At 40.2% G+C, this 12,205-nt stretch overlaps 1 protein-coding gene across 1 annotated transcript in view; it reads right to left on the bottom strand.

Annotated features, from left to right (window-relative positions):
* Positions 1-4,789: 4,789 nt before the first annotated feature.
* fbxl2 (F-box and leucine-rich repeat protein 2) overlaps positions 4,790-12,205 on the bottom strand; it is a 225,953-nt gene continuing 218,537 nt past the window's right edge. The window contains exon 15 of the mRNA XM_078540126.1: positions 4,790-6,033. Within this exon, the coding sequence (XP_078396252.1) occupies positions 5,926-6,033 (108 nt within the window). The 3' untranslated portion in view covers positions 4,790-5,925. The remainder of the gene's footprint in view (positions 6,034-12,205) is intronic.

Here is a 12,205-nt window from a genome sequence, read left to right on the forward strand (position 1 = left end):
TGTTAGTGTTCATAAATAATATTAGTAGCTGTTGGGTAGTACAGACTTGAGTATTGCTGAAAAAAAAAGTCATGCTGTTGATGCTTTTCATCTCTCACAGCAGGCCAATTCGCAAGAATACCGAATTGTAAAGGGAGCAACAATTAATACTGCATGAAAAGAGTGCTGATTGGTTGAGGCGTTACCATGGAGAATGCACAGGGAACAGTTAACTGCCAAGCTTTTGTTTAAATTCAAACCAGGCATGTTGACTCTGATTGGTCAAGGCATTGCCCTGGGAATGAAGCAGGGAATGGCTGTCCCGCAAGCTTTTTTTCAGTTGAAAAAGGCACAATGCATGGACATGGTCCTTGTGTGCAGAATACCACTCGTTGCTACTGCATAGTACAAGCATGAAACAGCTAGCTTCATCTGTTGCTCAAATCTTTGAGACACCTTACCCTTCCAGGGTAATTGGGCTGGACACTGGTGGCCTTAGGCCCATGAGTTTGCGTGATATGCAGCAAGCAATTATCTGCTCAGGGTAGCCATTGTCCCACAGGATGGCTTTGATGAGTCCTATTTCAGCATCAAGCTTGCACGGTGAGCATGTGTCTCGGGCCCCATTTACAAGGTTGCTGATAAGGCCAATGGTGGTGTTGCCATGGGTTTCCCTCTAGGCCCAGTTGGTTTCCATGAGAAACAAGTCTTTGATGGAATGACACCTAACCACCTACCCCTTACATACTTCCGTTACGTAGATTATACGTATGCTATATTTGAATCCACAGCTGTATGTAATAATTTCCTTACACACCTTAAGTGGCTCCATCCTGTGCTCAAATTCACCTTTGAAATGGAGCAGTCAAATGAGATCCCTTTCCTCGATGTGCTAGATGAAAAATCTGCCGGTGGGTTCTCTACAACTATCTACCGCAAGCTTACCTTCACTGGTCAATATACACATTGGGATTCCTACAGTTCCATGCGCTATTAGATTGGCATTATTGGCAATGTCGTAAGCAGGGCAGGAGCCATTTGCTCACTATGCATGCTTGATGCTGAAATAGGGCGCATCAAAGCCATCCTTGTGGGATAATGGCTACCTTGATCAGATCATTGCTTGCTACAAATCGTGCAAACTCATGAATGGGTCTAAGCCTACCACTTTCGGTCCTGAAAGTGCCCAGTGTAGCTCACATTACTCTAGAAGGGTAAGGTGTCTCAAAAATTTGAACAACAGGTGAAGCAAGTTGTTTCAAGCTACTACTATGCAGTAGCAACACAAGTGGCATTCTCCACTAACAGGATGCTGCTGTCAAGCCAACAAGACGCTATGCCAATCACACAAAGTAATGTGGTATACGAATTTCAGTGCCAGTGTGATGCTAGGTATTGTAGACCTTATGATCCAACGATTGGCAGATTGTATCAAATAGCATGCCCATTTGGCTGTTTACAACAGGCAAAGTAATGACCGTAACCAACCAGCCTGTGTTTGCAAAACAGTGTCCAAGAGTAGCTGTGATTCCACGATTGGACAGCACTTGCTAAAGAATCCCGATTGTCCTAAGAATTACATTGCCAACCAATTTAAGATCATTAGTCGGGCTTGCAGTGTGGCTCACTGTATGCTAGAAGCTACATATATTCACACAAGGCCCTATCCTTTGCAGACAGAAGGAGCATGTCAATGTATTCGCCTTTTTCAACTGAACAAAAGCTGGGGGACAGCCATTCGCTGGTTCATTCTTCAGGGCAATGCCTTGACCAGAGTCAACATGCCTGGTTTGAATTTAGACAAAAGCTTGGCAGTTAACTGTTCCCTGGTGCATTCGCCATGGCAACACCTCTACTAGAGTCCACTTGGCAATCAATTAGCACTCTCTTCGCATGCAGTATAAACTGTTGTTCCCTTCACTATTGATATGCTTGCAAGTCTGTCCTGATGAGCGCAAGATGAAAAGCTTCAACAGCATGTTTCTTTTTTCAGCAATAAGGTTAGTAGAGGGTTCAAAGTCGGTTTCAAGGCCTCCAAAATTTCAGTAGACTAGTTTTTCTGTTCCTCAGTGAGGTCTAGATTGCAATACTGCTTGTAGCACTTCTTTCCTAGCACTAATTAGTTGCTACTCTTATTTGTTCAGGTTTCTTGTTGAACTCTGGGGCAATTTCATAGTTCTACCATTGAGACTGGAAGAATTTCCAATTTATTTTCAAATCTGCCTTCATCTCTGTAGGTGCTGGTACAGGAATATTCAAAGCTATATTGACTTACCCAGTGACCAATGTCCCTTACAAAGTTGCAGACTGAAGTTTTAATTATTCTCCGCTGTTTCTTACAAATGCTGGCTTTCTTACAGCCATCAAAATCCACTCAACTTCAGCACACTCCTGACACCATGTTCCAAGTGGTGGATGAATTGGCTTCTGCTCTCAAGCCTGCATACACCAAGGATGACATTAGACGTCATATGATTATGGCAAGCCACATTACACAAAGATACTTCTCCAAACACAAGTTTCACTTGTTCCTTCATGCTGCTACTTTCAATAGTGTTTGGAGTCACTTGTGTTGCGAACATTATAGAAATGACACAAGAGGGTTAAGATATTGGCCGGAATTTCTCACCTATTAAAATCAACAGGCAGAAAAGCTCCAGGCTGTTTATGACAACTTCCGCAATCTCTCCTTTGCCTCCACTTATCACTGGCCTTCTATCCAGCTTCACCTGTCCCCACCCCCCCTTAAACAGTATATATTTCACCACATTTTACTTTTCTTTAGTTCTGAAGAAGAGTCATACGGACTCGAAACGTTAACTGTCTTTCTCTCCACAGATACTGTCAGACCTACTGAGTTTTTCCAGCAATTTTTGTTTTTGCTTACTTTCTATGCTCTGTTCTGAATTCCTTCTACCATTCTCGAGGCATAGAAAAAAATGATGCAGGCATTTTCCATAGAACCTTTAAGCACTTGCTTCATGGAATAGACAAAGTAGAGCTTTAAATTGAGACCCCCAATTCAAACCATAGCATGGAAAACCATACTGAAGTACATTTATTCTATTTAACCATCTCATATATAATGTCAAAATATCATAGAAAACAAAGGTGACTGTCTGGCTTACATCAAGATGACATCACTTAAATGGTCAGGAAGAGAGGTGGCCTAATACTGACTGTAGGCTGACCAAATGTACTGTTTAAAGTGGCAGAGTAAACTGAACAATGCTGAATATTACTCGAGTTTGGATTGGTCATTTCATATGCTTACTATATAACTTGGTCAGAGTACTAATGTTTTCAAGTCTCAAAATGTTAGGATGTTTTCAACTATGAAATGGTAGTCTAGTTGCCAGTGATAGAAATACAACTTCCTTTAAAGTAGCAAAACATCCAGAAGTGCTTCACAGAGCTGAGAAGAAAATGGGAACTTTACCAATGAAGCAGATTAGGAGAGGTGGCCAGAACTGAGTCATCCCTGGTATTAAGAGTCTTAAAGATGGAAGGATAGTGGACATGTTACAATTTAATTAGAATTGCATCCACACCAAAGAACCCAGCTTCATTGTGATAACTTACTATAACTTGTTACATTAATAATTTCATTATGATGATTTAGTCCCATGATATTACCTCTTCTAAAGCAAAGCTATATATGCAATAGCTTGTCCAAGAAAAATAAAATCACAGAAAATGCTGTAGCTGAAATAGAAGAAAAAAATCAGGTAATGTTTTGGATAAAATACCTTTTATCAGGAGTTACTCAGCCTGCAATATTTAGCCATTTCCAACATTTGCTTTTATTTCAGTTTTACAGTACTTTCACTTCATCCTCAGTTTTTTCAAACTAAGACTGGTTTGTGTTGCTTTTTTAGAGCAATTAGAAATGTACAATTTCAAAAGGGGATCAATATTCAAAACATCCTCTATTCTCAATCCAATGTAATGTTTAATAATTGAAAAGCCACAGTTTATATTTAATCTCATTAAAAAATGGTGCAAGTGGTACAGTGAACATTTAAAAAAAATCTTATTACTTGAATCATGAATTGCAGTGTGGTATTTGTTTATAGACTGAATAAAATTATGATAGCCATCAGCTCAGGAGGTAGATTTTTAAAATTTACTTAAAACATTTACTAGTGCGCAGTAATCAAGGAAGTAAAGTACTCAACGATCAAAAAATACTCGCACACTCTGCTTTTCATCTTACCATTTTACCAACAAACCCACAAAAAGATTAAAGTTCATTGGCATCCACCATGCAAGTTGAGTAATCAGAACACATGCTTAACAGTGGCTATTTTTCTCTATTTACCAATTCGAAATGCAATTGGATTCCCAATTAACCACGTGGCTAGTGATTAACTTATTAAACACTATTAATTGACCCAACTACCAAAAATAAATCCTGTAAATCTAAGTGCACAAAACATTTGATTGAACAATTTTGCTGCAGTTATATAAATTAATGAAAACAGCAATCTAAAAATGTATAATAGTTAATGATACAGTAGAAGAAAGCTAAATTTATAGTTTTACATTATTACAGCCAAAATGTCACTTGCACTGAATATACACTCAGATTCAATATTGATATCAAACCTGTTTTTATCCTGCATCACTAAAGCATTGTGATTGTTCGTGCGGAAGTCACACCCATAATATTTTTTATAGAAAAGTTACAATTTAACTGCATACTCATTAAATTATTGGTCCCCTTCAAGGTTACAGTAAATTTAAATTTTGATTCCATCAGGTTTGACAACTTGCTGAATTTCACTGTAGAGAAATGCTTAGACAAAGAAACTGTAATTATTATTTTATTCCATTTTTTAAAATTACATTTTAGTAGTATGATTGTAAGATTTACAGTAAAGTTATAAACACATTTGATAAGAATCCAGTTGTGTTAATTTCTAATGTATACATCATCAATATTTTGGATATAAACTTTGTCTTTTCACCACAAGATTTAAGACAAAAGGTCTTTTAGGTAAATTTAGACTAAATAAATTCTAATCTGATTCTGTCATGTCTTAATATGAATTTACAATTCCTACTGTAGAAAGACTTGTAAAGTGCCCCTCTGCAAAAATGGACTGAAAACAGAAACATTCACTGACCACTGTGTATATACAGTCTTTTATTCTGAATCCCAAAATTACACTTTTACTGGGATATGTGGATGAAGCTTTAAAATTGGCTTTAATCCTAGAAACAATCATGCCTTATTCATATTCAGATCCAGTTAAATATTGCAAGCCACTTTAGATAAACAGATTACGTTTTCACAGAAAAGTACTACCGATTTGTATCCCGCTCAAACAAGATGTTCAACACATGTAGTTATCAAATCAGGTCACGTACTGAAAATGTCTGCCCTATTGGAAAAAGTGCAGTCTCACTATTTTGTGAACCTAACTGCTGCCAAACAAAGATCTTTCCTTTAATATCACAGCTACATGTATAGAAATAAAAGAATGATCCCAAACTTTACACCTTTCAATATTCTGATGCCTGGGGTCCATTAACCAATTTGACTTCATCAGCTACATGCCTGACATATTACAATGCAATTGGTTAGTGAAGCAGTTTGCACCATTACTGAACACTGAATTCATCACAGCATGATTATCACTTTGAAGGTAATGGTGGGGAGGGCAGGGAGGACATAGAATTTGTATTGGACTTTAAATGGAAGCATTACCAACATGGGTGGGGCTTTATTCTATTTCAAAGACTCCAAACCTTCCCTTTAACTCTTGGTCCAAATTTAGACCTTTCTCCATTAACCTTGCTATTTTCAGTAAGATTGACGTGGAGTTAAATCAGGTTGTGTAGTGATTTCTTCCAAGAGCTTTTTCCCCAATTAGGAGTCTCAAGATCACCAGTGCAAGAACAACTCACTTTCACAGTATTTCTTGAACTCAAAGCCTCATGTCAAAGGATAATGCAGCATCTGCATAGCCGTTGTCCACTGCCACCCACTGAAGGTGGAGGGGTAACTGGGGCGAAGTAAGCATGAACCTTAATGTCTGGTAGATGGGCCTAGAAAGAGTGAAGAGAGCACAAAACATTTTCAGTGTTTCCATGACTAATACAAAAACATAATATTAAAGATGCTGGACATCTGAAATGAAAACAGAAAATGCTGCACTCAGCAGGTCTGGCAGCATCTGTGAAGAGAAAAACAGAGTTAATGTTTCAGGTCGATGATCTTTTATATGAAACATTTTCTCTCTCCAGAAGTGCTGTCAGACCTGCTGAGTATTATCAGCATTTTCGGTTTTCATTTCAGTGTTTCCAGCAGATTGTTTCTCCATTACAAGAGTACAAGTTTACAAGGCATGATCAGAAATGCCAACCTTTGATTTACCTTTGCAATGTTAATACATAAAGAGAAGTAGGCCATATGGCCCATTGAGTCTGCTCAGCCAAGCAGTAATATCATTGATGAATTTCTACATTAACTCCACTTTACCTGCCCTAGCCCCCATAATGCCCGATTTCTTTAGTATGCAAAAATCCAACAATCTCTGTCTTGAATGTACAAAATGACCCAACATGCAGAGCTCTCTGGGGTAAAGAATTCCAAAGACTCATAAGCCTCTCAGTGAAGATATTTCTTATCTCGGTCCTAAACAGCCAACTCCTTATCCAGAGTCAATGATCCCTAGTTCTAGGCTCTCCAACAATTGGTAGCACTCTCACCTTTGAGTCACAGGTTATGGGCTGAACTCCCACATCAGAAACTTGGGGCAGAATTTTGCCTTTGGCAGGTGGGCTCGGTCAAGATGGCCGACCGCTGCTCATGATTGGGAATGGACCGTGATTTCATGGAAGATGGCGGGCCAATTAAGGCCCGCCCGTGTGAAACACGAGCGGCAGCGCTGAGTGCAGGCTGTGCAAGGGGGACGCAAGCGGGCCGAGCGCTAACTTCACGCATGCGCACAAGTGAGCACTTCATAATCTCCCTGAGGCACAGAGCTGCCTCAGGGAGATGATGCGTTGTTTTTTAAATGAAAATAAAGATGTAATAAAACATGTCCCCTAATGTGATTCTGTCACATGTCCCTGCTCATGTTATTAATTTAATTTTAAAACTTTTATTTTATCTTCATTTGCTTTTGGAAACTTCATCCTGTCCGTGGATGAGGTTTCCAAAAAAATGCAAAGGCCACTTGGCCTTTTCACCTGCTTGCCAACCGTTAGGTTGGACAGGCAGCCAAAAATTTTATTTAATTGATTACTTAATAGCCTGAACAGGCCTTTTAATTGTTGGTGGACGCGCTGCCGGCTCCAGAGCGCGCCCGCCGACTGAACTATCGCATGACTGCGTGTTGATGTCAGCACGCTCAGCCAATGTCAACACACGTCATTTCACGCTTGAGCAGGTCAGGTGCGCGCCTGCCCACCGAGCAAAAATTTCTGCCCTTGAGCACAAAAGCTAGGTTGACACCAGGTGCAGTACTGAGAAATTATTGCAGTGTCAAAGGTACCATCTTGCAAATGAGACATTAAACCAAGGGCCACATCTGCTCTTCAAGCTGGATGTAAAAAATCGATGACACTGCTTCACATTGCTGCGTGTGGGAGTCTTCCCTGTACAAGTGAACTATTGTATTTCCTACATTATAACAGTGACTATAATTCAAAAGTACCGAATTGACTGTAAAGTGCTTTGAACATTGAGGTGGTGAAAGGCAAAGGCAATTAGAGATGGGCAATAAACGTTGTCCTTGCCAGCAATGCTCACATCCCAAGAACGACTTAAAGAAAAGCACTTTGTAAAAAAAAACCGGAACAGCCTCATCATGCCCTCTGAGAATTTTATGCATTTGAGGTCACTTATCATTCTTCTAAACTTAGATGAACATAAGACTGTTTTACTCAATGTCTCTTTGCTGCACAGCACTTTCAACCCAAAAACTAAATTAGTGAATCTTCATTGCACCTGCCTAAGGCAAGTATATACTTCCTCAGGTAAGCAGACAAAAACTGTACGCAGTACAGCAGGTGCATCTCACCAAAGCCCTATAAAATTGCAAGTCCACCCTCCCCCCTCTTCCCCACCTCCCCTGAAGCCTTGCATTACAGGTTAACATACCACTGGCCCTCCTTACAGCTGGTTGTACCTGCATATTAACTTTGTGACTTTTACACAAGGACCCCCAAATACTTCTGAATACTAGCACTTACTTGTGTCTCATCTACAAAAAATTCAGTTCTTCCGTTCTTCCTCCCGAAGTGGATAATTTCACGTTCATCCACATTTATACCTTTTCTGCCACTTACTTGCCCAATCACTTAACCAGTCTATAACTCTTTGCAGCTTACTTTCCAATCTAGCCTTGTATTGACAGCAAGCACTGATATATTGCACTCATGCCCCTCAAAGAAATTGATAAAGATAGTCAATAGCAGAGGCTCATGCACTGATCCTTGTGGCATTCTACTAGTTACACCCTGCCATCCTGAAAATAATCTGTTGATTTCTACTCTGTTTTCTGTAGGTTAATCAATCCTAAATTCATGCTAATATATCACTCCTAATCCCATGAGCCCTAATTTTGTGCAGCAACCTTTTGAGTGGTACCTTCTGAAAATCAAAATATACTACATCCACTGGCTCCCCTTATCTACCCTGCTAGTTACCCACAAAACATTATTTAATAGATTTGTCAAACAATTTCATAAAGCAGTGGTGATTCTGTCCACTTGACTGGGTGTGGCATCAAGGAGCCCTAGCAAAATTGAAGTCAATGGGAATCAGGGGAAAACTCCCCACTTGTTGGAGTCATATCTAGCACGAAGAAAGATGGTTGTGGTTGAAAGCCAATCATCTAATTTCCAGGACATCACTGTAGGAGTTCCTCAGGGTAGTGTCCTAGGCCCAACCATCTTCAGCTGTTTCATCAATGAATTCCCTTCATCACAAGGTCAGAAGTGGGGATGTTCACCAATGATTGCACAACGTTCAGTACGATTTATGACTCCTCAGCTACTGAAGCAGTCCGAGCCAATATGCAGCAAGACCGGCACAGCATTCAGGCTTGGGCTGATAAGTGGCAAGTAACATCCGTGCTGCACATTTGCCATTCAATGACCATGTCTAACAAGAAAGAATCTAAGCAACTCCCCATTGACCAGTAACTGAACTGGACCAGCCATGTAAATACTGTGGCTACAAGAGGAGGTTATACGCTGTAAATTTGGGAGGAGTAACGCACTCTGACTCATTACTTGCTTGGATGAGTGTGGCTCCAATAATACTCAAGAAGCTCGACCAGCACACCATCCACCAACTTAAACGTACACTCACTGATGTACAGTGGCAGCAGTGTGTACTGTATACAGTATGCACTGCAGCAACTCACAAAGGCTCCTTTAACAGCACCTTCCAAACCCCTGACCTCTAGCATCTAGAAGGACAAGGCCTCCAAGCCACACACCATCCCGATTTGGAACCATATCACTGTTCCTTCATTGTCGCGGGATCAAAATCATGAGATGCCCTTCGCAGCAGCACTGTGGGTGTACCTGCACCAGATGGACTGCAGCAGTTCAAGGCGGTGGCTCACCTCCACCTTCTCAAGGGCAATTAGAAGTGGGCAACAAATGCTGGCCTTGCCAGCAACACCCACATCCCATGAAAGAAAAAAAAAATCAGTGTGATTTTCTAAGTGGCCTGTTACCACACATTCAATAGATTCTAGCATCTTCCCTACTACTGATGTCAGGTTTACTGGTCTATAGTTCATTTTTGCACTCTTCCTCCTTTCTTGAACAGCAGTACTATGTTTACTGCCTTCCAATCCACAGGGACCATTCTAGAATCTAGGGAATTATGGAAAATCAAAGCCAATGCATCCACTATCTCAGCAACCGCCTCTAGGGTGTAGACCATTAGGGTCCAGGGGATTTGTCAGCTTTTAGACCCATTAATGTCTTTAATACTCTTTGCTACTAATACTAAAGTTTCTAACTCTCATTAGACCCTTGCTTTCCCAGAATTCACAGTATGATGTGTCTTCTACTGTAAAGACAGGAAATATTTGTATACAGCCTGCAATTTCTTCACTTATAATTTCTCCTGTCTCTGTCTCAAAGGGACCCAAATGTCCTTTCATTCTTCCCTTTTGTATTTGTGTAAAAGCTCTTACAATCTCTTTTTATAGCTCTTGCTAGCTTACTCTCATTCTATTTTCTCCCTCCATCAATTTCTTAGGTATGCTTTGTGATTTTAAAATCCTCCCAAATTTTCAGGCTTCCTACTCTTTTGGCAAAATTGTAAGCTTCTTCCTTAAATCTAATTCGATCTCTGACTTCTCTAGTTAGCCAGGGCTCTACCATTTTCCCAGTCAAGCTTTCAATCCTCAAGGGAATGTTTATTAGTTGAGAATTGTGATTCCTTTTCTTTAACTGAGTCTTTATGTGACTGTTTGCTGCCCATCACATTTTTAAATTTAATTTACCAATCTACCTTGGCCAACTTACCTCCATATCTCTGTAATTGACTTTGTTTACCATAGTTTTGGACTTAACCACATCACACTCAAATTAACATGAAATTCTACCATATTATGATCACTCTTCTCCAAAGGCTCCTTTACTAGAAGGGATTTCGAATTAGCCCAGTCTCGTTACCCAATACTAGACCTAGCTTGTAGGTTCCTCAACTTACTGTTCTAGAAAACTGCTTTGAATGCATTCCACAAACTCTTCCTCCAAGTGGCTCTGCCAATTTGATTTGCCAGTCTACAAGATGAAGAAAGTTTCCCACAATTTTTACCTCACCCTTCTTATATGCTCAAATAATTTTCTGAATTATAATCTGTCCAATACAATGATTACTGTTAGGGGGGCACATAAACAAGAACCACCAATGTTTTCTACCTTTTGGTATTCCACAGCTCCATCCATACAGATTCTACATCCTAATTTGAGGCTCAGATCCTTTCTGCCTACTGCCTTTAACTCATCCTTTATCAGGGCTACCTAAGCTCCATTTTCATTTTGCCTATCTTTTAAAAAATCAAGTACCCTGGAATAGTTAACTACCAACTTTGATTACCCTACAACCACATCTCAGTAATGGCTATTGAATCATACCCATTTACCTCTTTTTGTGCCATTAATTCATCTGTCTTGTTACAAATGCTTCATAGATTCAGATATAACACCTTTAAGTTCGACTCTTTACTATTTTTCTTTGATGTGGCCTTAGTTGCTAAAGCCCTTTTACAGTTAAACTCCCTATAACTTTCTGATACAATCTGCTTGATTTTACCCAATAACTACTCTGCTCAACAGACTCTTCTCTTATGAATTTACCCTTATCGGAACCCACCGTCCCCTGATTAATTTATATCACCCTATCTACTAGTTATTCAACTTGCCAGGATACCGGTCTCAGCCTAGTTTAAGTGGGTTATGTCCCAAAGGAACAGCTCCCTCTTTCCCCAGAAATGGTGCCAGTGCCCAACGAATTGAAACCCCTGCCTTCCACGTCACTCTTTCAGCCAGGCGTTTAAACCTCTAATCTCTTTGACCTTATGCCAATTTTCACATGACTCAGGTAGTACTCCAGAGATTATTAATTTTTAATTTGTGTCCTTGTTCCTCAAACTCCCTCAGTAGAACCTCATTCCTAGTTCCGTCATTGGTTCCTACATGGACCACAACAATTGGATTCTCCCCCTCAAAGTTCTTCTCCAACCATAAGATGATGCCCTGGCCTTGGACAGGCAACACAGGCTTTGGAACTCTAGGTCAAGGCTGTGGTTAACAGCATCTGATTACACTATCTTCAACCACTACCACATTCCTTATATAAAAACAAAAAGCTAAAAGCTACTGCGGATGCTGGAAATCCAAAACAAAAACAGAATTACCTGGAAAAACTCAGCAGGTCTGGCAGCATCGGCGGAGAAGAAATCAGTTAACGTTTCGAGCCTTCATGGCCCTTCGGCAGAACTGAAGCATAGTTAGAAGAAGGGAGAAATATAAATTGGTTTAAGGTGGGTGGGGGGGGTGGGGGGAGAGACACATTGAGGGTGTGGTGATTGTGGAGATGAGCAGATAATCAAAAGATGTCACAGACAAAAGGGTCAAAGAGGTGTTGAAGGTGGTGACATTTGTCTGAGAAAAGTGCTAATTAAGAATGGAAGACAGGATATTCAAAGTACAGCTCTAGTGGGGGTGGGGTGGAAAGACTAAC

Source organism: Cetorhinus maximus, chromosome 4, assembly GCF_964194155.1.
Source record: "Cetorhinus maximus chromosome 4, sCetMax3.hap1.1, whole genome shotgun sequence".
NCBI classification, from domain to species: domain Eukaryota; kingdom Metazoa; phylum Chordata; class Chondrichthyes; order Lamniformes; family Cetorhinidae; genus Cetorhinus; species Cetorhinus maximus.